Genomic DNA, 26,228 nt, shown 5'->3' with positions numbered 1-26,228 from the left:
TATTTATGCACCCAACATAGGAATACCTCAATACATAAGGCAAATACTAACAGCCATAAAAGGAGAAATCGACAGTAACACAATCATAGTAGGGGACTTTAACACCCCACTTTCACCAATGGACAGATCATCCAAAAGGAAAATAAATAAGGAAACACAAGCTTTAAATGATACATTAAACAAGATGAACTTAATTGATATTTATAGGACATTCCACCCAAAAACAACAGAATGCACATTTTTCTCAAGTGCTCATGGAACATTCTCCAGGATAGATCATATCTTGGGTCACAAATCAAGCCTTGGTAAATTTAAGAAAATTGAAATCGTATCAAGTATCTTTTCCGACCACAACGCTATGAGACTAGATATCAATTACAGGAAAAGATCTGTAAAAAATACAAACACATGGAGGCTACACAATACACTACTTAATAACGAAGTGATCACTGAAGAAATCAAAGGGGAAATCAAAAAATACCTAGAAACAAATGACAATGGAGACACGGCGACCCAAAACCTATGGGATGCAGCAAAAGCAGTTCTAAGAGGGAAGTTTATAGCAATACAAGCCTACCTCAAGAAACAGGAAACATCTCGAATAAACAACCTAACCTTGCACCTAAAGCAATTAGAGAAAGAAGAGCAAAAAAACCCCAAAGCTAGCAGAAGGAAAGAAATCATAAAGATCAGATCAGAAATAAATGAAAAAGAAATGAAGGAAACAATAGCAAAAATCAATGAAACTAAAAGCTGGTTCTTCGAGAAGATGAACAAAATTGATAAACCATTAGCCAGACTCATCAAGAGAAAAAGGGAGAAGACTCAAATCAATAGAATTAGAAATGGAAAAGGAGAAGTAACCACTGACACTGCAGAAATACAAACGATAATGAGAGATTACTACAAGCAACTCTATGCCAATAAAATGGACAACCTGGAAGAAATGGACAGATTCTTAGAAATGCACAACCTACCGAGACTGAACCAGGAAGAAATAGAAAATATGAACAGACCAATCACAAGCACTGAAATTGAAACTGTGATTAAAAACCTTCCAACAAACAAAAGCCCAGGACCAGATGGCTTCACAGGCGAATTCTATCAAACATTTAGAGAAGAGCTAACACCTATCCTTCTCAAACTCTTCCAAAATATAGCAGAGGGAGGAACACTCCCCAACTCATTCTACAAGGCCACCATCACCCTGATACCAAAACCAGACAAAGATGTCAAAAAGAAAGAAAACTACAGACCAATATCACTGATGAACATAGATGCAAAAATCCTCAACAAAATACTAGCAAACAGAATCTAACAGCACATTAAAAGGATCATACACCATGATCAAGTGGGGTTTATTCCAGGAATGCAAGGTTTCTTCAATATATGCAAATCAATCAACGTGATATATCATATTAACAAATTGAAGGAGAAAAACCATATGATCGTCTCAATAGATGCAGAGAAACCTTTCGACAAAATTCAACACCCATTTATGATAAAAGCCCTGCAGAAAGTAGGCATAGAGGGAACTTTCCTCAACATAATAAAGGCCACCTATGACAAACCCACAGCCAACATTGTCCTCAATGGTGAAAAACTGAAACCATTTCCACTAAGATCAGGAACAAGACAAGGTTGCCCACTCTCACCACTATTATTCAACATAGTTTTGGAAGTGTTAGCCACAGCAATCAGAGAAGAAAAAGAAATAAAAGGAATCCAAATCGGAAAAGAAGAAGTAAAGCTGTCACTGTTTGCAGATGACATGATACTATACACAGAGAATCCTAAAGATGCTACCAGAAAACTACTAGAGCTAATCAATGAATTTGGTAAAGTAGCAGGATACAAAATTAATGCACAGAAATCTCTTGCATTCCTATACACTAATGATGAAAAATCTGAAAGTGAAATTAAGAAAACACTCCCGTTTACCATTGCAACAAAAAGAATAAAATATCTAGGAATAAATCTACCTAAGGAGACAAAAGACCTGTATGCAGAAAATTATAGGACACTGATGAAAGAAATTAAAGATGATACAAATAGATGGAGAGATATACCATGTTCTTGGATTGGAAGAATCAACATTGTGAAAATGACTCTACTACCCAAAGCAATCTACAGATTCAACGCAATCCTTATCAAACTACCACTGGCATTTTTCACAGAACTAGAACAAAAAATTTCACAATTTGTATGGAAACACAAAAGACCCCGAATAGCCAAAGCAATCTTGAGAACGAAAAATGGAGCTGGAGGAATCAGGCTCCCTGACTTCAGACTATATTACAAAGCTACAGTAATCAAGACAGTTTGGTACTGGCACAAAAACAGAAATATATATCAATGGAACAGGATAGAAAGCCCAGAGATAAACCCACGCACATATGGTCACCTTATCTTTGATAAAGGAGGCAAGCATATACAGTAGAGAAAAGACAGCCTCTTCAATAAGTGGTGCTGGGAAAACTGGACAGGTACATGTAAAAGTATGAAATTAGAACACTCCCTGACACCATACACAAAAATAAACTCAAAATGGATTAAAGACCTAAGTGTAAGGCCAGACACTATCAAACTCTTAGAGGAAAACATAGGCAGAACACTCTATGACATAAGTCACAGCAAGATCCTTTTTGACCCAGCCCCTAGAGAAATGGAAATAAAAACACAAATAAACAAATGGGACCTAATGAAACTTAAAAGCTTTTGCACAGCAAAGGAAACCATAAACAAGACCAAAAGACAACCCTCAGAATGGGAGAAAATATTTGCAAATGAAGCAACTGACAAAGGATTAATCTCCAAGATTTACAAGCAGCTCATGCAGCTCAATACCAAAAAGCAAACAACCCAATCCAAAAATGGGCAGAAGACCTAAACAGACATTTCTCCAAAGAAGATATACAGATGGCCAACAGACACATGAAAGAGTGCTCAACATCATTAATCATTAGAGAAATGCAAATCAAAACTACAATGAGGTATCATCTCACACCGGTCAGAATGGCCACTCTCAAAATATCTACAAACAATAAATGCTGGAGAGGGTGTGGAGAAAAGGGAACACTCTTGCACTGTTGGTGGGAAGGTAAATTGATACAGCCACTATGGAGAACAACATGGAGGTTCCTTAAAAAACTAAAAATAGAACTACCATATGACCCAGCAATCCCACTACTGGGCATATACCCTGAGAAAACCATAATTCAAAAAGAGTCATGTGCCAAAATGTTCATTGCAGCTCTATTTACAATAGTCAGGACATGGAAGCAACCTAAGTGTCCATCATCGGATGAATGGATAAAGACGAAGTGGCACATATATACAATGGAATATTACTCAGCCATAAAAAGAAATGAAATGGAGGTATTTGTAATGAGGTGGATGGAGTTAGAGTCTGTCATACAGAGTGAAGTAAGTCAGAAAGAGAAAAACAAATACAGTATGCTAACACATATATATGGAATCTAAGGGAAAAAAAAAAAAAAAAGGTCATGAAGAACCTAGTGGCAAGATGGGAATAAAGACACAGACCTACTAGAGAATGGACTTGAGGATATGGGGAGGGGGGAGGGGGGAGATGTGACAGGGTGAGAGAGTGTCATGGACATATATACACTACCAAATGTAAAATAGATAGCTAGTGGGAAGCAGCTGCATAGCACAGGGAGATCAGCTCGGTGCTTTGTGACCACCTAGAGGGGTGGGATAGGGAGGGTGAGAGGGCGGGAGATGCAAGAGGGAAGAGATATGGGAACATATGTGTATGTATAACTGATTCACTTTGTTATAAAGTAGAAACTAACACACCATTGTAAAGCAATTATATTCCAATAAAGATGTTCAAAAAAAAAAAAAAAAGGTTCATGTTCTCAGATATTAAAACAAAGTGGCAGCATAGAATAACATTAGTGACCTTTTACAAGGAGTGCCCATCTAAATCAGTTGTCTTTCAGTCTATATTTGTCCTCTGAGGGGTTGAGAGGGAATAGAGCTTTACGTATTGAAAGCAGAAGGCATCTAGCACCAAGCCTAGCAGAAGTTTAGGCAAATATTTCAGGAACAGTCCTCACTCCGTCATTTTAAAGTTCTTCAACCTGGTTAGGTTGTTTCTTGGGTAAGTTATTTCCGTTTCTTTACCTGAAAACGTGGAGATACTGATCCCAAATTCCTAGAGATAAAATGCTACATCTGAATGCCGGGTTCAGGCCTGGCATCCAGCAGTCATTGATGTGCATGGCAGTGGATGATGACGACGATGATGATAATTATAATTAAGGCTACCAAAATGTAGTGAGTGCCTAATACGTGCCAACGACTGTTCTGGTGTTTTACAAGCACTGATTTCTTTTAACCTCATTGCACCCCTGTGAACAAGTGCTCTTCTTACCTCATTTTGCACTTGAGGTGACTGAGGCACTGAAAAAGTAAACACCTTGCAGAAGTTCACATATCTGTACTAGTAAAAACTGTAATAGCAGCAGTAGCCAGTAGCATTAACAACAAGGATTATTAAACTGGTAAAACCATCGAATGGGAACAAATAATAATGGGGCTTTCTTTTTTTGCTTCTCTATTAAAACAACAGTGAATTCCAGAGAGATGTTTCAATAATGAATAAGTATCTATCTTACCAAGGATAACTACTAAAGGGTTACACTGATATCATGTTCTATAATAGTTAATTTTTTCATGGTTACATCCAGTGTTTTAACTAGGCTGATGGTGTATGAATGTTTGATGGATAGGGTCTTATCTGTGGTATTCATGCAAAGAATGCAATTCTTTGCTCCTGTTGAGTCCACATGTGTTTAGAAATCTGTATTAGTTTCCTATTGTTGCTGTAAAAAATTACCACAGACTTAGTGACTTAAAAGCCACAGAAATTTATTATCTTACAGTACTGGAAGTTAGAAGTCTGAAATGGGTCTCACTAGGCTAAAATCAAGACATAGGCAGGGCTATGTTCCTTCTGGAGGCCCAGAGAAGAATCCATTCTTTTGCATTTTTCAGCTTCTAGAAGCAATCCACAGTTCTTGGCTCTTGCCCCATTCCTCCATCTTCAAGCCAGCAACATTGGGCTGAGTCCTTCTCGTGCTATTGGGTTGCCCAAAAAGTTCGTTCGAGTTTTTCCGTAAGATGTTACGGAATACAGTACGTGTCTCCAGCAGCAAGAGACATGCTGCCTTGCTCTTTCACTTATAAGGACCCTAGTGAATATATTGAACCCACCTGGATAATCCATGATACTCTCCCCCTCTCAAGGTAAACTGATTAGTAATCTTAATTTCATCTTCAATCTTAATCCTTTTTTGCCAGGTGAATAACATATTCACAGGTTCGAGGATTAGGATGTAAATATCTTTGGGGTCCCATTATTCTGTCCACCACAACATCTGAATACTGCTTTCAGCTCTGGTTCCATCTCTCCCTTTCCCAAAGCCTTCTGAAGTAAAACAGATAGATAATATGTGCAAGTATACTTTCTGCTTCTCCTCACACAGTGTTTGTAGGATAACCTTGATTTAAAAGCTTAAAAGATCATTGCTTAAATTTCTTATTGAGTCAAAGCAAATGATACATTAGAAGAATTTTCTAAGAGTCAATTAGCAAGGGTTTGAAAATTCCTTTGAGGGTGCAAAGCATTAGGCAGATGCAAATTATTAGCCTTGCATTCTTAAAGTACTCTACTGCAGGCATTTTACAATATATTTTAATCACATATGTATTACAGCTTTCCTTATTTTAAATACCCTGACGGCCTTCATTAAAGACATTTTTTCTAGCATTTCATTGTAGATATTTCACTTCCTATTACTTCATTCATCTCCAAGGACCTTGAAAGTAGCAAAACTTTCTAAATTTTTATGATTATCGGTTGGAAACTGTGGTTATCTATTCTATCGCTTGTAAAGAATGTTTCTAAGTGGATCTACTAATAAGTAACGATATCATCTTCTGTGTTGTACATGTTTCTATTAAGATGACATTCTACATACATGGCTACTTTACTGATTAAAAAATGGGAAATGCTCACATGGGAGGAATATCTGCCTGACATGGATGTATATATGGGTTTGTGTGAGAATGAAATGAGTTTACTTCAGAGAGGCATACAGTGGTCAAGAGACCAAGCTTTGGGGTAAGGCTGTCATGAGTCCAAATTTGGCAAATAATTAACATCTCTGAGCTTGGATTCCCCACTTGTAACATTTGGATAATACCACTTATGAAATTGGTTGTTGTGAGAATTAAATGAGATGAAGTATGTGGAGCATTTATCATAGTGCCTGACACCTGTTGGCTCTAAATACAACTTCCTTTCAATCTACTGGAAGGTGAAATCTGTCTTTCGAGACAGCATTTGCCAGTGGGTGGGATGCAAACTCCTGGGACACTGTGACAGGAAGTCATAGAGGGCAAGTCATTCCCTTTAGAGTACTTCTCCAATCCCGACCCCTTCAAGGGCTATGTCTCAGTTTGGAGCTCCTGTGACTTCATGAACTCCAACACGATCAAAGACAGAGTGACCCATGTGCCCAGAGCTTATCCTTAGCTACGATTTTTTCAAAATTATTTGATTTTCAATCTGTTTATTTGGATGGTCACCTTCTACTTACGGCAAGTGATAATGATTTTTCATTTACGGTAGTGATATAATTTTTTAAAATATATCATATTTAAGCTAAAAAAATTTAGCCTAAAGAAAAGTTTTTTCTTAAAAGGGAAGAAGATTGGTAGTATAGCCAAAAATTGGGGAAGGTCTTATGAGAATGACTGAAATTTGCAAAACTCTGTCCCTAGAGACTGTACTCATGACTGCATTCTAAAATGAGTGGTGACTTTCTGGAACATCAGGTATGCATCAGGAGTCACCCTGAGTAGTCAGAGAAAACACTCTTAGCCGTTGCTCGGCCTGCTAACTGGTTCTCATGACTGAATTATTCAGATCTATGCAGGCTGAAGGGTTCTGAGTCACCTGATGTTGAATTAGAGTGAAGATAAAAAGAAATAGAGCTATTCAGCTTGTCCCATCCTATTTCACTTAAATACAGTCCCTGAGGGCTGGAGCCAACTTTGTGTGTATCCCTGGACCCTAGCACAGGAGATGCAGAATAAATGAAGGATAATTCCTCCTACACAAGAATATAGAGGCATTAGTCCACTCTTCCTTGACAAATATCCTCACTCCCAAGTGCCTAGAGAAAGCAACTTTAATTTCTGTAGTGTTTGTCTTTCAAGATAAGAGATACTAATTGAATTACTGTTATGAGCCAATCATTCTCCTGAATAATTGATGTCATCATCAATATACATGATGCCTCCTGGGCATCAGAGAGGTTGAATAGCTTGCAAAAGAGGAAGGCCCATCAGTGACAGAGCCAGGATTTGATCCTGTGCTTATTTGACTTCAAATCAAGTGCTATAAAAAAAAATTTCCTATGTTCCTAAAAACTATTGTTTTATTTCTTTATTATTTTTAGGTCCAATTTTGTTTTTAAAAATGTTATATACATACAGGTTAAAAAATATGTACCAATATGTAAACAGGATGAAGTCTGGGCAGTACACTGAAATGGAATTTTATGTTTCTTCCTTATATTTCCCAAATTTTCTACAATCAAAACCATCCCCAATATGTTTTAGAAGAGTTAATAAAGTCAAAATTTTTTGTTGTTGTTTCAGGGCCCATAAGCATCTTGGAAGTGTTAATTTACATTGTCAATGTTTAAAAAACAATATGGCTGACAACACTAGGGACATGCTTGGCTATAAAACCCTTTGCAAATATTAAAACTGTGCTCTTTCCACTGTATCATGATACATTCAAGGGACTAAAGTGACATAAGCATTGGAAAATGTCTGAGAACACTGGCAATATAACTTAAGAAATCCTAAGAAAAATGTCTGGGAAAGAGAATCATGATTTAAATGAAGGTTAAATTATAATTCTCATTTATAATCATAATTTAAATGAGAGTTAAAACTTCAGCAACGTACAGCATGGTGACTAAAGGTAACATGGTGACTATAGGGAACAATACCATATTGTATACTTAAAACTGACTAAGAGAGTATACATCTTTTTTAATTGAAATATAATTGACCTACAACACTATGTTAGTTCCAGGTGCACAACATAGTGATTTGATACTTCTGTACATTACAAAATGATCACCATAAGTCTAGTTACCATCTGTCACCATACAAACATATTACAATATTATTGACTATATTCCCCTTGCTGTACATTTCACCCCTATGACTCATTTATTTTGTAACTGAAAGTCTGTACCTCTTAATCTCTCTCACCAATCACTCATCCCCTCACCCGCCTTCTCTATGGCAACCACCTGTTTGTTCTCTGTATCTATGACTCTGTTTCGGTTTTGTTATGCTGCTTAATTTGTTCTGTTTTTTATAAAAGTGAAATCATACCAAATTTGTCTTTCTCAGTCTTTCTTTAAATTAATTAAAATAATCTTGTATGGACAATGATCTATTCTTCTATCCAATAAATCATTGTGGATTTTCTTCTTTTTATTCTGTTTTCTTTTGTTTTAAAACATTGTGCAACAGATTTATATGAGGAGAGAGCACAGCTGACATATTTACAAATGTCATGTCACCAAATAGCCATACAAATGTAATTTTAAAGTGCATATACAAATAGCAAATATATTAAGCTACAATGCTAAACGAGTAAAACTATTAAAAGTAAACATAGAAAAATAAAAACTAGAAGTACATACACTGCTTTTTTCTACTTTTTCAGTCTTTGTTACATATTTTCAATTATGTGCATGTATTATTTTAGAAAAAATAATGAAGCACAATGATTTAATCTTCTAGACATACATGGAGGATATTAAATTTCATTTACTTTTAGACCATAATCATACTCTTTCTATTTGCCCCAGAATATATTTTAATTAAATATTCTTAGTTATATTAAACGGTTATAGAAATCTTAGTAAAAATAACTAAACTATTAGTTACCAGATTTTAAAAGTTAATATAATATTGAGAAATGCCTTAAAATTATCTTTGTGTAAAAAATTCTGTGAGGACTTCCCTGGCGGCACAGTGGTTAAGAATCCGCCTGCCAATGCAGGGGACACAGGTTCGAGCCCTGGTCCAGGAAGAGCCCACATGCCGCGAAGCAACTAAGCCCATGCGCCACAATTACTGAGCCTGCGTTCTAGAGCCCATGAGCCACAACTACTGAGCCTGCGTGCCACAACTACTGAAGCCTGTGCGCCCTAGAGCCTGTGCTCCCCAACAAGAGAAGCCACCACAATGAGAAGCCCGCACACCACAACGAAGAGTAGCCCCTGCTCGCCACAACTAGAGAAAGCCCACATGCAGCAATGAAGACCCAATGTAGCCAAAAAATTTTTTTTAATTGAAAAATTTATAAAAAATAAAAAAATAGTTCTGTGAATTTTTAAGACATTTTTTCACAATCAAAGGCAGCTCATATGCAAACCAAACAATTGAGAAAGAATTTGGAAACCAGGGTGGTTATCTAAGGATAGATATAGGACTCCGAGGATATTCAGAAACAGGGCATTCAGAAATGGCTTCACCTTTATTTATCCTTTTTCATAAACTTAATTGGCTACTCTAATGTCACACTTTGTACTAGCAAATCAGGAAGCATCTATTAATGTGTTTTTCTCTGCTGAATGGATGCCAGAGGTTACCCCTTCCTTTAGATAGCATCCAATCTATTTCAGTAATAAAAGTCATTGTCATATTAACAATGTTTTCTATGTGGGCTGTTAAGTTAGTCAATCTCCAAGACATAAAATTCATTCTCTGTCTAAATTATTTGCATTTATATCAGTTTCTGTTGTTTTAGGTTGAAAAATATTTCAGCAAAAATTTATTTGGGTGACTCTTAATAGCCCATACGTTTGCATCAAACATGTGTTTCATTGACAGACATTTCTAACATGAAGTAATCTGTTTATGCCAATGTAGTCGAGATGCTCTTAACTTTAGAATGTTCTGATGAATGAAATCCCAATAGTTAAACAATGTGAAGGCACTTACATAGCTTACATGATTACTGAGATAGTGGTAGGTTTACAGATATAACATGTGAAAATATCTGTAAAATCATTTGCTCAGTTAAGATGCACATGTTATTTAAAGATCAACCTCATAAATACATTCCAAAATATTATGTTAGAATTCCCTGTGTACTTTCCCAGTTCCATTTCATTCATACACTTCCCTTTCCCTAACAGAGAATCACCTTCTGATTTTCCTCCCATTTTCTCTAGCACATCCCGTAATCAAAGGTCCCACCTGAATGGTCAGAATTAAAAATAAGAGAATGAAAGAAATCGGCAAATTGTGTGTGCCCTGCTCAGTCTACCAATGTCATTTCCCTACTGTATAGCTCCTTCTGCTTTTATTTCTATTATAAGCCTCCCTCCCTCCCACTCATTCAAAATGTGGTCATCAGCAAAGGGTCAGAACTTTATTTACACAATGGAATGAAGGGACCGAGGAAGACAGCTAAAAGGGGTGCAACCAATCTCTGGTTGAAAGAGTCATCCTCTCAAGAACTCTTTGCCATGTAACAGGGGTGATAACTTTGTGCAGAAGGACTGACTTCTCTACCAGTGTTGAGGTGACAAAGCATCCCACGGTTAAATATATTTGTGAAACAATAGCTTCAAGGAAATTGAGACATTGTTTATTGCAGAATTTCTCAGGCCATTTTAATGTTCTAATATGTATATTCAAAACTTTTTGCTATAGAGCAATATGGGCAACACAGTATTAAAGGAATAAAGCCCTGGAAGTATGAACTCAGGTTTTCGAGGTATTGACCATCAGGTAAGAGAAGTATGAGTCACCCTTCATAATGTCTCACATGGCCACTCACCTACTCACCTCGCAGCAGCCATGACGGCCATCAATTACAGAGCACCTACTCTGCTGCAAGTATTACTAAATGTTCCTTCCTCATTTCTTGGTGAGGTACAGAGAGGTCCTGTAACAGTTACCTAAGGTCATATGACTAACTACTAGGTGATTCAGGTAGGCTTTAAACTCAGAATGAGGAACCTAAGCCTAGATTTTCATATGCACCAGATCAGAAAATTATTCTCAGAGGTCATATAATAAAATACTACATATGAGCATACTTTCTAACAAATCTTCTATATTTTCCCAAGGAGAGGCAGAAATGAAATGTGTGTTAATTGCTAACTTCTCGGAAGACTGGCTCTCATAAAAAAAAATAGAAAAGCTGTCCCTTTCTTTCCGTAATTATAGGAACTGTAGGTTACTTAAAACTAGAAATTTGCTTAGGGGCCCCTTTCTGTTATTCTCCTCACCCTTAGAGGTCTAGGTGAAACACTGTATAGATTTATACCCTATAAGGAATACACTGCTCAGACATAATTTAAACAATTTCAAATATATCACTAAAGCTTTACCTATACAACTATATCAACTATTATTTAACTATATGATGATATTAGAAATGCCTTTACCACAAAAGTTAAGAGTCAACTACACTATGATCTGGGTCAATTACACTATGAGTCAACTACACTATGATCCAGTTTTTCTGTGTGTTGTTTTTTCTTCATGGGGCCGGGGAGGGGGAGGTATAATCTGCAATATAGTTGTGGACCAAGTCTCCTCCAAGAATAAAGCAATGAACATTAACTACATTTTTATTTTTGAAAATATGATGCTTAAACAGAATTAAATTCTCAAAATGAGAAAAATGTTCTTTACCCATTAACTATTTTTCCTGAAGACAACACACAATTCACATATAGAAACACAGCATTTGTTTTCATAACAGATCACAGGTTTCATCAAGTTCAGTTTGTAGTGAATACCCAGAGAATCATGTGTTTGAGATATTACAGTGTTTAATGTAGTGTTGAGAAAAATTAAACAGGAGAACTGAAAGAACATTTATATGAGGCTCTCAATCCTGAGATTCATATGTATGTGACACCAGAAGTGCAGGGAATGAGCCATGTAAACACATTTCTTCTAATAAAAGTGAAAGTTGGGGCTTCCCTGGTGGCGCAGTGGTTGAGAATCTGCCTGCCAATGCAGGGGACACGGGTTCGAGCCCTGGTCCGGGAAGATCCCACATGCCGCAGAGCAATTAGGCCCGTGAGCCACAATTACTGAGCCTGCGCGTCTGGAGCCTGTGCTCCACAACAAGAGAGGCCACGATGGTGAGAGGCCCGTGCACCGCGATGAAGAGTGACCCCCGCTTGCCACAACTAGAGAAAGCCCTCGCACAGAAACGAAGACCCGACACAGCCATAAATAAATAAATAAAAATTAAAAAAAAAAAAAAAAGTGAAAGTTGAATACCAGCTTATGCTGAATGTAATAATATTTGCCTTTTGCTAAGCACCTGTTATGAATGCTCCAGGCACTTTACACACAGAATTATATTTAATCATCATGATCCTATAAAATAGGGTGTTACCCATTCCAGATATAAAAGAATTGGACCCTAGATAAGTAATCTGTTCAAAGTCACACAAGTAAGTGACAGATCCCATATCTGAGTTGATATAGATAAGACATAGATATCAGTACAGATAATCAACCCACAAAGGTGAACACAACTTGTAGCCTTAGTTATCATGTAAAATAACATTTATCAATGTTAAATTGGAAAAATGTATAGGAAACAGGTGAGAGATTAGGAAATCAGTTTCATCTATAATACAAATAAAATTTTGGCTTGGGAATAAACAAATACATTAGTGGAACAGAACACTCCGAATGCAAATTCCAAGATATATGAAAATTTGCTGTATGGCAATGGTGGTATTTCAGTTCATTTGGAAGAGTAGGGTTCCTTTAATAAATGTTGATTTCTCGGGCTTCCCTGGTGGCGCAGTGGCTGAGAATCTGCCTGCCAATGCAGGGGACACGGGTTCGAGCCCTGGTCTGGGAAGATCCCACATGCCGCGGAGCAACTAGGCCCGTGAGCCACAATTACTGAGCCTGTGCGTCTGGAGCCTGTGCTCCGCAACAAGAGAGGCCATGATAGTGAGAGGCCCGCACACCGCGATGAAGAGTGGCCCCCGCTTGCCACAACTAGAGAAAGCCCTCGCACAGAAACGAAGACCCGACACAGCCATAAATAAATTAAAAAAAAAAAAAAAAATTTAAAAAAAAAAATAAATAAATAAATGTTGATTTCTCAATTGGCTGCCCTTATTTTAAAAAAAAAGAAAAACTTAAGTTGGATTTCAGCCTCATGCTATAAACAAAAATAAATCCCAAGCATACTACACGCAACTGTAAAAATTTAAATCCTAGAAAAAAAATGTAGAAAGTGACTTTGGTCATTTAGGGGTTTACAAGACTCCTCCAGCCAAGACAGGAAACAGAACTAGGAAAGAAAATATAAGCATATTTGAACCAATGAGCATTAAAATATATTCAGTGGCAACAAACCCCATAATCTAAATCATTTAGAAAGACTAAGATAGATTAAGAAAAGTATCTGTGATCCATAAGATAAAGTATATAATATGATCTTACAGTATGATCTTACAATGTGCTCTTACAAATTATTAAGACAGAAGACATAATAGAAATATGAGTAAATGATATGAAAAATGCTAGTTAAATTTTACCTAGCATTAAAATAATAATGAAATGTCACTATTAAAATACCTTCTGTGGGTGGGCATGAATGGGAAGAGGGTCTCTTTAAACTGCTGGAGGAACTGTGAATTATGTTACCATTTTTATGACAGTTATCTGGTAATATTTATATAACAATATTTTATAAGGGAGAAATCAAACCTTTAATGGATGTCACTGGGGTTTTTTTTGAAAGCTTAGAGCACTGCTATCCAACAGAAAATACAATACAAGTCACAAATGCTAACCACATATGTAATTTTAATTTTGTAACAGCTACATTTCAAAAGTAAAAACAGGTAAAATTAATTATAGTAATATATTTAATTTAATCCAATAAATTCAATATATTTTTCAACATGTAATCCATATAAAAATGACTGAGAGATTTTATATTCTACTTTTTTGTACTAAATCTTTGAAAACTAGTGTGTGTTTTTAGATTTACAGCACGTCTCAGTTTGAACCAGCTGTATTTCAAGTGCTCAAGAGTCACATTATCTAGTGTATACAGTGTTAGGCAGCATGGTACAGTGTTTTTTGCCCATCAGCAGACAGAAAGTATGTAAGATTTCACTGATCTGACATCACAGAACGAATCTGCATTCTACACCCTTGTCAGGGAATGCAATTTTGAGCTCACTGTCATTTATTATCAAAATCTTCTATGACACAACTAACATGTAACAAGAACTGTCCAAATTTATAACTATACCAACCTGCTTGAATGTGCTTTTATTTAGCAACATTCAGTTACATGGATTCAGACAAGAAGAATACAATTGGATAGACTTATGTAGGGCTGCTGTTTTATCAAGCGGGTATGACAAAAAGAGGTGGGTGGGAGTTGAAGCATATGCAAAGATATGATTGTAATAGTGATGCATTGATTCCAATTTGGATAAAAAGGACGGGATGATCAATAAAAAATAAAGCTATGGAATAATCTAGCATTGAAACAAAGTTTCTGTAAAAAGGAATATAAGTTATTTTCCATTAACATTGATGCTTAGGGAGAGAAGGAGGTGGGGAGAGGGAAAAGGAATGAAGGAGGAGAAGGAAGCGGAGGAGAGGAGGAGGAAGAAGAACGCTGGAAACATGGAAAAAAAGAAGGAAAGAAGTAAGGGAAAAAATGAAACAGAATATTTAAACACATAAGAAAATCTGTACATTAAAATGTGTTCCTAATGGAATTTATGGAACTTGTCTTTGAAAGTTTTCACAGGAGAAAATCCCCTTTGGTGTAGTGCTATCAGCTTTTGAGTACAAATAAATCATTATAGCAGCACAGATCTTAAAACAAAAAATAAATACATAAATAAAATTCTTTCCTTGACCCACATCTCCTGCAGTGGCTACTTTCTTTCTACACTCTGGCAGCCGCGCTTTAAAAAGTTGTCTACATGGCGTCCACATCCTCATCTACCTTCACCCTTCAACTCACATCCCCTGTACTAAAGCTACTTACTTCTCTCTCTAAGGTCATCTTAAGTTTCATGGTGCCAGATCCATTGGCTAAATTTCAGTCCTCAATTTACCTGACCTATTCAAAGAATTTGAGTCAGTTCACCACTCTTGCCTTCCCCGAACATTTTATTCTTGAATTCTTGCCATTTTACTCTTATTTTCCTCCTTTTCTTTTTAGCCTCTCCTCAATCATATTGGGTAACTCCTCTCGCTCTATCAATGCTTTAAATGTTTGCTTTACATGGTTCTTTATCCTGGGTCATCTTTTCTTTCTACTCTAAAGTCTTTTATTCGGTTATCTTATTTACTGATGCAGTTTTAAAGACTGTATTTTCCCCAATTTTATATCTCCAGCCTGAACTGCCTTTCTGAGCTCCAGATCATAATATCAAATGTTTACTTGACATGGCTACTTGAATATTTCCCAGATATCCCAAATATAACATACACAAAATTGAAATTGGATGTTCTCATGCCCTTACCGTTTCCTCCTGCTCTTTCAATCTTTTCCATTGGAGTAAATGACAGCTTTATGACCCTCCAACTTTTCCATGCCACAAACCTAAGATTGATTCTTCACATCTCTTTCCCCTCAGGCTCTATATCTCCTACTATACCACAAAAAGTATGTAAGTAATAGTTCTTAACAAACATGTCCACTTCTCCCTGTATTTAACTGGTTGATAAACTCCTAATTGTTCAAAACCTTTCCATTGTTGACCTCTTCCAATTCGTTGTACCAAAAGCAGCTTACATGATCTTTTTTTTTTTAGGTTATAAATTCTCTTTTTATTTTCACCTTTATTGATTTAGAAGGTGATTCAGAAGAAGAATAACCTTTCATGTGATCTTCTAAAAACCAAAATCTAGTGATGTCATGCTTCTGTTTTAAAACTCTTCAATAGCTACTCATTATATTTACTTAGGGGACTTTTCTCACAGATTTATGTAATTTAGTTTCCGTTTACTTTTCCAGCTTCTTCTTCTGCAACTCTCCCCGTTGCTCATTATAAGACTGTGAATGTACCCTTGTCAAAACTTGAAAATCTCTTATCATTCTGAGCCTAATTCCTTCATCTACATCACTACACTTAATTGATCACACCTGAACTTCATTAATTTGTGCCTATCTCCCCAGTTTGGTAAAGGCACACTGAATTTAATCTTGTTTTCCAAGATGATAATTAACCCCATTATTAACATATCATCTGTAACTTAATGAGGATACTAAACTTTCTACTCTATTACTAAAAAACATCTTAATCAAGGACCAATCTCTGAAGTACAATGCTGATTACACTGCTTCAGATTGATATTAATCCACTGATAGTGTGTATAAAGTTTTCACAATTGCCTGTCAGTGATGCTATTTTTCATCATATGCTGGGAGATTGCAATAATAGCCAGTAAATTATGCTGCTTTTGTGTCTTCTCTTCCTTTTTTACAAAGATAAATGTCATAAGCGTCCTCTCTGTGTGCCTCAATTTAAATACATTTTAAAAATGTCAGAAACAGTATGCTGTAAATTTTTCAGATAAATCAAAACACAGAATTAACAAGATATAATAAGTCTATTGCTAAATTTTATAATTAACATAATTCTGTAACGATAGTACATAATGCAAAACTCTAGACTTCTTAACAGTGCTTAACTCTTATAATATTAACCTTTGAATGAAGTATTTCCTCACCAACTATAGAGACTGAAAGACAATTTAGAGACAAAAATAACTGCATGCAGTTTCTTCAAATATCAACAATAAAGCTAGAAAACTCCAAATATTCTTATCTAGAGGACCACAAGACTTACTCATAAGGCACCCTACTTTCAGCACATAAAAGGAATAGACCTAATTCTCAGATTGTTTAACTTTCAGTGGAAGATGCATAGAAGACATCACTTTAACAATAGTAACAACTTTCTAAAAGAGGAGAAGCTTATGTGAACAGGAGTGGCAGTGTTTGAGAAATAAAGGTATTCTAAGCCAAACTCTTTTTTTCCTCCAAAGAAGAGAAACTCATTCAAATTAGTCCATGTAAAGAGAAGGTCATTGCAAGGACACCACAGGCATTTCATGAACAGACAATATCAGAACAACAAGTGCAGCTGGGTCTTAACTTGGCCTGGAAATGGAAAACCAGAAACTAAGACTCCTCCCTCTGTCTTTCAGTCCTCCTTAATTATCTCTTCTCGTCTTCTTTCTAATTATCCACCTTGCACATGCGTCAACTAGCTGTCATCCTCTACTGTATATCATCAAACATCGACCTTCCACTGACAACAGTCTCATTATCTCTTGTTTGAAAGAAGGGCTTTGTTGAGTCCAACAGATCTTTAAATGTGTGTGCCAGACAACACACATCACTGGTCATTAAGCAGTCCAGGGACTGTCTGCCTTTGAATCAAGTGCCTATTCTTGGCCAAAGTAACTGCTTCTGGAATCTGGGCTATCCATGGTTCTACCCATTTTACATAGGTATGGATGGACAGGATATGATAAAGGAAGGGTTTCTGGTCCTCTGGTCTACAGAGAAGTGCCTGGAGTAGTCAAAGTTCTAAACTCTTACTGAAAAGTAATGAGGAAATAAAGGAAATTATCTCATTAATTGAAATCAAAGTAGATTTTTGCTTCAGTTTTACCTCACTCACTTTCCCAATTGTGACCCAATAGTTCACGAACTGTATTAAACCTGTAGTTGTCTCCTGAGATTTTTTAATTACATGGCTCTACTAAATCTAAATAAAATGTGATTGGCCAATGTAGAAAATGTATAAATTTTAGGGATTCTTCATACAGTCACAAGAAATACTCTACAACAGTGGTCCCCAACCTTTTTGGCACCAGGGACCGGTTTCGTGGAAGGCAATTTTTCCACTGGCTGGGCGGGGGGCAGGGTGGTCCAGGCGGTAATGCGAGTGATGGGGAGGCAGGTGAAGTTTCCCTTGCTCACCTGTCGCTCACCTCCTGCTGTGTGGGCCAGTTCCTAACAGGCTGCGGACCACTAGTGGCCCACGGCCTGGGGGTTGGGGCCCCCGCTCTACAATGCGTCATTCCAGTTCCATGATTTTATAGAATCCTACCACTTTGATATGATTTGTTTCTCCGTATCTTTGATGTTGGTGTTTCACCCTCCACCCCAGCCCCTAAAAAAAAAATTAAAAGTTTAGAAAAGTTTTTTTAGGACATGAAAGAACACAATGAATTATTAAATGTTTTCATATGATTATATGGAACAATATAACTTCTTGTCCAAAGCAGGTGCTAATCCTCTGATGCTCTCACCTATCAAGGTAATGGGATATCCATATAATATGAATTCAAAGTAGAAACGTAATAAATGGTAGCTATTAAAAGAAGGCCAAAATTTCAAGTGGTCTGACACTATGTTTTCTTCTGAAAGTTAGACATGATCCTACGGATAAATTCAAACAAAAAGGGAATGAGGATATTGATCCTGACCAAAGGATGAGGTTTACACCTCAGCGTAGATCATGACCAAACGAAATCAGGCAAATGAAATTCTAAGTCAGGAACTGTTCTTACACTTTTCAGTATGTCTTCCTTATAAAATGGAACACATAAAACATGAAGCAATGAGAATTACTAATATGGAAAAGAGGTACAGGAGCTTAAAAGAAAGGAAAATATGGCACATAGTTAATATGATAAAACAAAACTTACTTTAATAACCTGGAGCAAAGAAAATCTTATAAAAGACCACAAGGCAATGATGAATTACTTCTCATGATTACAAAGGGAAGTGGTCTTTCTGGATTATCTCAATTTGGAGCACTTGGAAGCAACAAAGATATTTCTGTTCAGTGGTAAAGGTCTAAAAGGCTCATTATTTTTCTCTGAGTCAAAAATAAATACAGGAGGGTATAATTCCATACAATATCTGTTATTTTCACCACCTGGACTATTTCAGTGTCCGCAGTAAAACTTAGATACCATTCTTTATATTTAAAACAGGAAAGAATTACAAGGCCATATAATAACTTATTTTTAAATAATAACTTCCAGAATGTTTATCCTTCCTATTCTTATTTCATAGTTGTCTCCAAAATTACTATAAGATATTCTATAATTTATAAAGAAAGTAATAAAATAGCAACTGTAACTTAGATGATCGGGTAACAGCCATTTACCTTCTCAAAACATGTGATTTATATTTGGCAGGAATGATATTCTTTACATTGGATTTTTTTTTAACCCAACAGTAAATATTTTGGTAAAATAGATCTTCCATCTTCTTATAATTCGATGAGGTATCCCACAATTTTATGTTTGATGCTTATTTTTTTCACATACATTTTTTTTTTTTTTAATTGGGTCACAATTGGTACTCTGTGATATGGGGAAATAAAACACACTCTCATTTTGTCCTCTTAAATTCCCATTTTATTCTTTCCTGTAACTGCCCTAGTTTAAACCCTTTTAATCCATCTATCCTTAGCTATTCTCATTGTGGATTCCTTTTTTTTCTCCTCTCAGAACTATTAACCACACTATTTCCCCAAGATTATGACACTATCTTACTACAGGAAGTCACACTCCCAAACTTTTTTGGTGTGGGAGTTTGATGGCTTCATTCTTTTAAGTTTTTCCCCAAGTCAGCATGAGGCAGTTTCTCAATAAAAACTCTATCTTTTACATGTAAATATGACACTATTGATCAATGACCAAGGAAGTAAAACAATAACTAACACGTATCAAGCAATTACTCTTTGCTATGGCACCCTGAAAAGCACTTCACATGCATTTTCTCCTTTAATCCTCAAAAACATTCTTTCAAATAAATGTTGCTTTGTACCCACTTTTGCTTTTTTAATGGACCAGTTGGGATAATGACAGATTTATTTATTTATCCAAGATGACAAAGCAGATATGCAATGAAGTTGGACTGGATTTGAAGCAGTCTGAGCCCAGAGGCCATCATAAGTAGGGCATGATCACCTATAGCACGTGTTCAGATACATGTGGAAAAAAAGGTCCCTCTGCTACCCCAAGTACGACGCCCAGTATGCTGTTGTGTATGCCTGAAATCCTAAGCAAGTAAATATTACAGAATTATCCCATATTAAAGTAAAAAGGCCCTGAGAGAGCTACCTCTCTTTAAAATCTCAGCATAAGTAAGCTTATCAGAACCTTTCTCACTGGTCTGAAGAAAGCAAGTTTTACCAGCCATTAGAGTTAAATAAGGGTATTTCCCTGGTAGGAGAAATCTAGGTTGTTGGCTATGTTGGAAGACTGTAGTCAGAGTAAAAAGCTTCAAATCTTCAAGAACTTTAGGACACAAAGGAAAGACTTAGACAAACCATGTTTCTCACAAGCAAAGATGCAGTCCATCAGACCACAGTTTTCAGAATGTTAATGTTCAACATTTAGAAAGTTAACATATTAAGATGTGAGACAGGACAGATGCTTTCTGCTTTTAACCTAACAACTGATCTCTCTCTTCATCAGAGGCATCAAATAATATTAATAAAAAATACAAAAACTACAGGGTAGGGAGCAATCTGTGCTTTATAATAAACAGTCCTTATTGAAGGTAGCAGTTTAAATTTAAACAATCATTAATTTTGAAATAAAACAAAGAAGGAATTTCTCTTTTGGACATTAGTGGACAGTATCTAGTTAAACATAAGCCAGAAAATAAAGTCTAAATGGAATTTTCACCACTGTGCATCATTTTCACACTGTCTTAGTTCTGGGTATCGTATCTTTTCTGCTTCCATTAAAGGACAAGTTGGACACTCATAGATTTCTCTGATGGCAGTAAACACAAGATATTGTCATTACAAATACACAATACACCTAATGCTAGAAATATAATCTTCATAGGCATGAAAGTGTATTTACCACTTTAAACTGTGTTTGCCCATTTTACACTCATATTACTACACAAGTCTTGGGGGTGGGAAGGTAAAGATTGTCGGTGAAATGATGAATGGGATCTTCAAATAGTTACTGGTTATGGGACTGTGGGCAAATCACTCCCTGAGTCTCAGTTTTCTCATGTCTAAAATGAGGCAGTTGGACTAACTGACCCTTAATGTGTCACATCAAGCCAAAGTCTAAGATTCTGTGGAGACACTTGCCCAAAGCAGAGACAGAGGTCACACGGAAAGGTATCCATTTTAAAAAAAAAAAAGGATTAATCAGAACTAGTTCTTTTAGAATACTATTCACATCTAGGAATGGCATGGGTTAATAACAAAGAGATAGCTCAGTATAAGAAAAGTGTCATTACCTGAGCCAAATGAGGAGGCAAATGAAGCAAGTAATAAATACCATATTGGAAGAACCAAAGGAGATGGGGAGAAATGCATGGGAGGAAAAGGAATACTCAGGATGAGACAAAAGTTGGTTCACATCACTCCAGCATTATTCACAATAGCAAATACCTCAAAGTATTACTTGAGTATTAAGTGAAATAATAGTCATGTTCTGGCTAAAGTGCTCAATCTAGAAGTTTGAAACAAATTGTAGCTGATTCTATTTAACTAAATTGTTCAATTGAAATTACAAAATAGCTAACCTGCTCAAGGTTCAAAAGACATGGCTGGTTTATTTACTGAAGGATTAAGATGTAATTCCTTTCTTGTCATTTCCATTGCCACAAATACCCCCATTTTAACTGAAAAGCAGTCTTTTAAAATTTATATATGAAAAAAAACACTTGCCAAGAGAAACAGCTAAAGCCATAATGTCATTACTTAACAAAATGCTAATAAGCTATGAGAAACTCCATTCAGCAAATTAACGGAATTTCACTCAGATTTTCTTATCGCATATCTCAGTGTGAACATCTCCAGTAATCTTAATATCCAAGTGAAGCCTTTTCTTTTTAATTTTCAAAACTGAACACTTTTTATAATCATTATACAATTCACAAATGCATTTGAATTACTTCAAAAAGGAATGAAAACAAGTGCCTTAACTTCCGTTTGACCCGTAAATGCATTTATGTATTCAACCGAACGGACTGCTTTTCCTTTCAACAAGTTAAGAAAATCTGTGTTTCGAGGAGTTTTTACAGAAAGTAACCTGTCTGATTAGCAGGTCACAGGCCAAATTTACCGGATTGGATTTTGGGAGACCCGGCAGGTAAACGGGCGATGCTACCAAAGGGCAGTTTTGCCATGTTGACAGAATTTTTAGGCTGATGCATAACTCTAAAACACGTTCCAAGCTGATTTTAGAAACTAGAGGAGCCTGTCCCGGGTGCTCTGGAAAGTTTCAGCTACTCAGAAAATGCGGCACCGGCGGTGGCACGCCGCCCAGACTCAAGGAGCGCTCCCACCGCGTCGCGTCCCGGTTCCCCCGGCAAGGAGCCCGCGACAGAAGCCGGCTGCGCGGCGGAGTGGCAGCCGTGGTCCCGCGGCCGCGAGGCGCACAGTCTCCGCGCGACCCCGGGGCGGGCTGGCCTCCCTCCGGCCGCCCGGCCGCGCGCACACCCACCTCGGGGCGCTGGGCCGCCTGCGGGCCATTCCCGACTCCCGCCCGCCCGGCCCGGCGCTGCTGGCAGCATCGCGGCCGCTGAAGCCCGCGCGCCTGGACAGGTGCCCGCCGAGCCCGGCCTCTCCCGGTCTGAGGTTCTCCGCGAGCTGGTCTCCGGGCCCCCGACCGTCCTCAGCCCGCTTCCCACCGCGGCGGCTGCGGCCGAGGTCCCGGAAACGCAGCCCCGGGGCGCGGGCCGCAGGGCGAGGGCTCGCGACGCTGGGCGCCCCGCGGAAGTGAAACTGCTCAAGGGCTTGCTCGGGCCTCCTTTTTAGGCCGCTTTGGTTTCTCCTAACATTCTCTGGTCCTGTTCCCGCCTCATCTTTTCACTCAGGGCGTTTTTAGAGCTAGGTTACCTGTTCCTGTAGCCCTTCTTGTGCCATTCAAGGGCTTCCACGATGCTCCCACTTCCAGGAACAGGGATACCAGAAGTAGACACTTGCTGGAAAAGGGGACTAAGAGATACAGACATACAGATATGGATGTATCAGTAAAGGTATAAAGATGTAGATGTAGATACATAGTTGGGTTTTTTTTTGTTTGTTTGGAGGGTTTTTTTGGTTGGTTTACTGTTTGTTTCTGATATTGCATTTTGCCCAGAAATTTTAAGCTAGAGCCATAAATTATAAAATGATTTTTAAATCCTATGTAAAATTTACTTCCTACTCCTGCTCCAAGTCAGAACCGGGCCTAGTAAAAAAAAAAAATAATAAGTTATGGATCTAAATAGGTCCTTTGTTTGTTTGCTTGTTTGCTTTAAAGACTGTGAAATACTCAAGAGTTTCCCCCAGAGCCTTAAAATAAATGTCCCTTCTTCTCTCAAGGATCTCTAAATTAGTAATTTACGTTCTGAAGTTAAAAATATTTTTGAAGATCAATTTGAAGTTTTGGTAATCGTTCATGCCTAAATGTCCCTCTCCCTCTTTTTTAGAAAAGAAACCTAGGAGGGAGGCTTGCGAGCAATTATTTATCTCACAAAGTCTTTTTTATAAAATCAACTATCAAAGTATCAAAATGTTAAACTTTTTTTTCACATAACTGTACTTTTTTACATTTTATACCATAATGAAGTAAACTTGGAGAAGTGTCAGCAAATTTTGAAAACTATTATAGGTATCTTTATCCGCTTTCCAATTGTTCCTTTAACCTCATTATTAACTTTAAGTTGATTTCCTGTATTTGAAACAATGGAGCAAAAGATTTTAGCTAATTTATGAAATAATATCATATTGACCTGTTTACTGTCTTCTACAAATGCCTGTTTACCAACAGACCGCAGTACAATAAGGTAAAGACAGAGAGGGTTTGGATTGCAGGGTGCATATAAACTCTTGGTCAATAGTTCCAGGAATTCAGTTCTCAGGAAAGCATAAGTCTCCTTAAACCAATCCATTGGGGAGACAATGCCCTAAGTGATGTATCTTCTTCACAAAAGATACTTTGACAAAGATTTTGAGGAGAAAGTGATACACACATTCCAGCTCCTGCTCCCCTGTTACGCTCCACATCTTCAAAGGCATCCCAGTTTGTTCTACGGAAATACACAATGCTCATTCCCTCCCTGCACACAAGGATTTGCAAAGAAGGATAGTCTTTAGATAGCAAACTGTATCTGTCACATGTCTGAAGAACCCCCGACTGGAAGTCAGAAGGCTGCGGATGCCATCTTGACTCTCCACCTCGCTATCTGGACAAGCGGGGCAATTCTCAATATTTCTGAGCCTTGCATAATCTCAGCTAAATGAGGAAATTGGAATAATTATATTCGAGTCTCTGCCAGCTATACAATTTTATGACGCCATCTCCTCTAATACACATAGAAGACTTACAGTACATAGGATAATTAAGTACGTTTTCAGATGCTCACTTCCACAATTTATATCCATATGATCCTGGTAAATGGAAAAATGAAAACAAAAATGTGTTTAAAATTATGGGCTGTTTTTTAAAACTACTTCATTAGTTAAGACTTTGTGCTAGAAAATCTTTAAAAATCTTCTACTAAAGTTCAAAAATTATTCTAGGTTTGTTTTTGTTTCAGGTACGGAATGAGAACATAGCTCTTGTTCAAAAGGTATGAGGTAACAGCTTAGCCCCTTTACTTATTCGTTCACTCTTGTTTTATTAATGTTGCTGTTAACAGCTACTCTGTTTTGTTTTAAGTATTCTATGTGCCAAGCATTATGTAAGCGTTTCACAGTGTTCATGTCAGTTGGTTCTCAAAACAATGTAGCTTTAACTATATTTTACAAATGAGGAATCTGGGTTTTAAAAGTTTTAAGTGACAGAGCTGGAATTCAATCCCAGATCTGACCCTATAGCCTTCCCTCTTAGTTACAAGCCTTCTCTTCCTTTTAAGGTCACATAAAGTTATTGCTAAAAATTACATGGACATCATAGGCAAGGTTATACATATACATATCAAAAAATTGCTTTTGTTTTCCTACTCACCTTCCCACAGAGCAAAAATCTCATAGAAATGAACATCTATCTCCTTAAAAATAGGCATGAACCGTACTCATAATTCATTACAATATTGGCACTATTGGTTGAGACTATGTAGACATTGTTTTCACAAAGAAAAGAAAATGTGTGGAGATCACACACACAGAGGCCGTGACCTAAGTCTTACATGTATTCTAACTTTGCCTATGCATTTACGAAAAGATATTTTAGAAATGTTTTCACTCATTTTGGTCTTGTTTCTTAGTGTCAAACACATCGTTAGTCACAGTTGACTTTATTTTCCCCCTACTTTCTCCCCTAAGGAAATGATACTGTCTGAAATGCTGGGTTATCTCTTGGTTCACACTTGTTCTCAGGGAAGAGGCACTTAGTAATTCTCACACTGAGATGCTTTTTCAGGCAGAATGCTACCAGCAGCGTGTAATCGCAGGTTTCTGATTTTTCCTCTGTTACAGAATGACAAAAAATGCTAGCCACAGTTGGTTTCTAGTTTCTCAATATATCAAACTCTTGGATCCATTGATTTTCTTCCCTTGCATTCTTTTTCTCTAGCAGCATATTGACAGCCTCAGTATTATTGCTCTACTCGGTAGAAATTACAAGGGTCTCACGCTGATGCTATGTTCCAATAACTGGATATCTGATAATAACAATAACAGCTGTTTTGGCTGTTGCCCTGTTGCAATTGCCGTGGCTGATTTCTTGTGCCCTTGCAGACTGGATGCTTTTGCTAATTCTGCTGGTTTCATTTCTACTTTTAGATTCTGGATCCCTTTAAAGAACAAAACGGGTTCTTTCCTAATGCAGCAAACTATTGTAAAAGTGAAAGAGTGAAAGAGTACTTTGCTTCTTCATGGCTATTTATTATTGGAGAATTTTCCTCTTGAAGGACATGTCCATATCTTTAGACACTGAATTATATTATTCTTATAGACTGTTATTATACGTCTTATTTTCTAGTTCAAAACTAGACCAAATACTAGGAAGGTATGAAGGAATTTCCTAGCAATAATACTTTCTTTGTTGTTGTTACTGGGAGGCTTTCTTCATTTTCTTATCCTTCCTCACATTTAACCGACTTCTTTCATACTAATCTAATTGTGTGATGGGCCCCCTAA

At 37.1% G+C, this 26,228-nt stretch overlaps 1 protein-coding gene across 4 annotated transcripts in view; it reads right to left on the bottom strand.

The window, feature by feature from the left end:
- Positions 1–22,804, bottom strand: part of BANK1 (B cell scaffold protein with ankyrin repeats 1) — a 321,258-nt gene extending 298,454 nt beyond the window's left edge. For all 4 annotated transcript variants that reach the window (XM_059923918.1, XM_059923919.1, XM_059923920.1 and 1 more), the window contains exon 1: positions 22,606–22,804. In XM_059923918.1, coding sequence (XP_059779901.1) covers positions 22,606–22,675 — 70 coding nt within the window. In that variant the 5' untranslated portion in view covers positions 22,676–22,804. The remainder of the gene's footprint in view (positions 1–22,605) is intronic.
- Between the last annotated feature and the right edge of the window lie 3,424 nt (positions 22,805–26,228).

This window comes from Balaenoptera ricei, chromosome 5 (genome assembly GCF_028023285.1).
Source record: "Balaenoptera ricei isolate mBalRic1 chromosome 5, mBalRic1.hap2, whole genome shotgun sequence".
Classification (NCBI taxonomy): Eukaryota; Metazoa; Chordata; class Mammalia; order Artiodactyla; family Balaenopteridae; genus Balaenoptera; species Balaenoptera ricei.
This window is presented reverse-complemented; position numbering and strand designations above follow the sequence as displayed.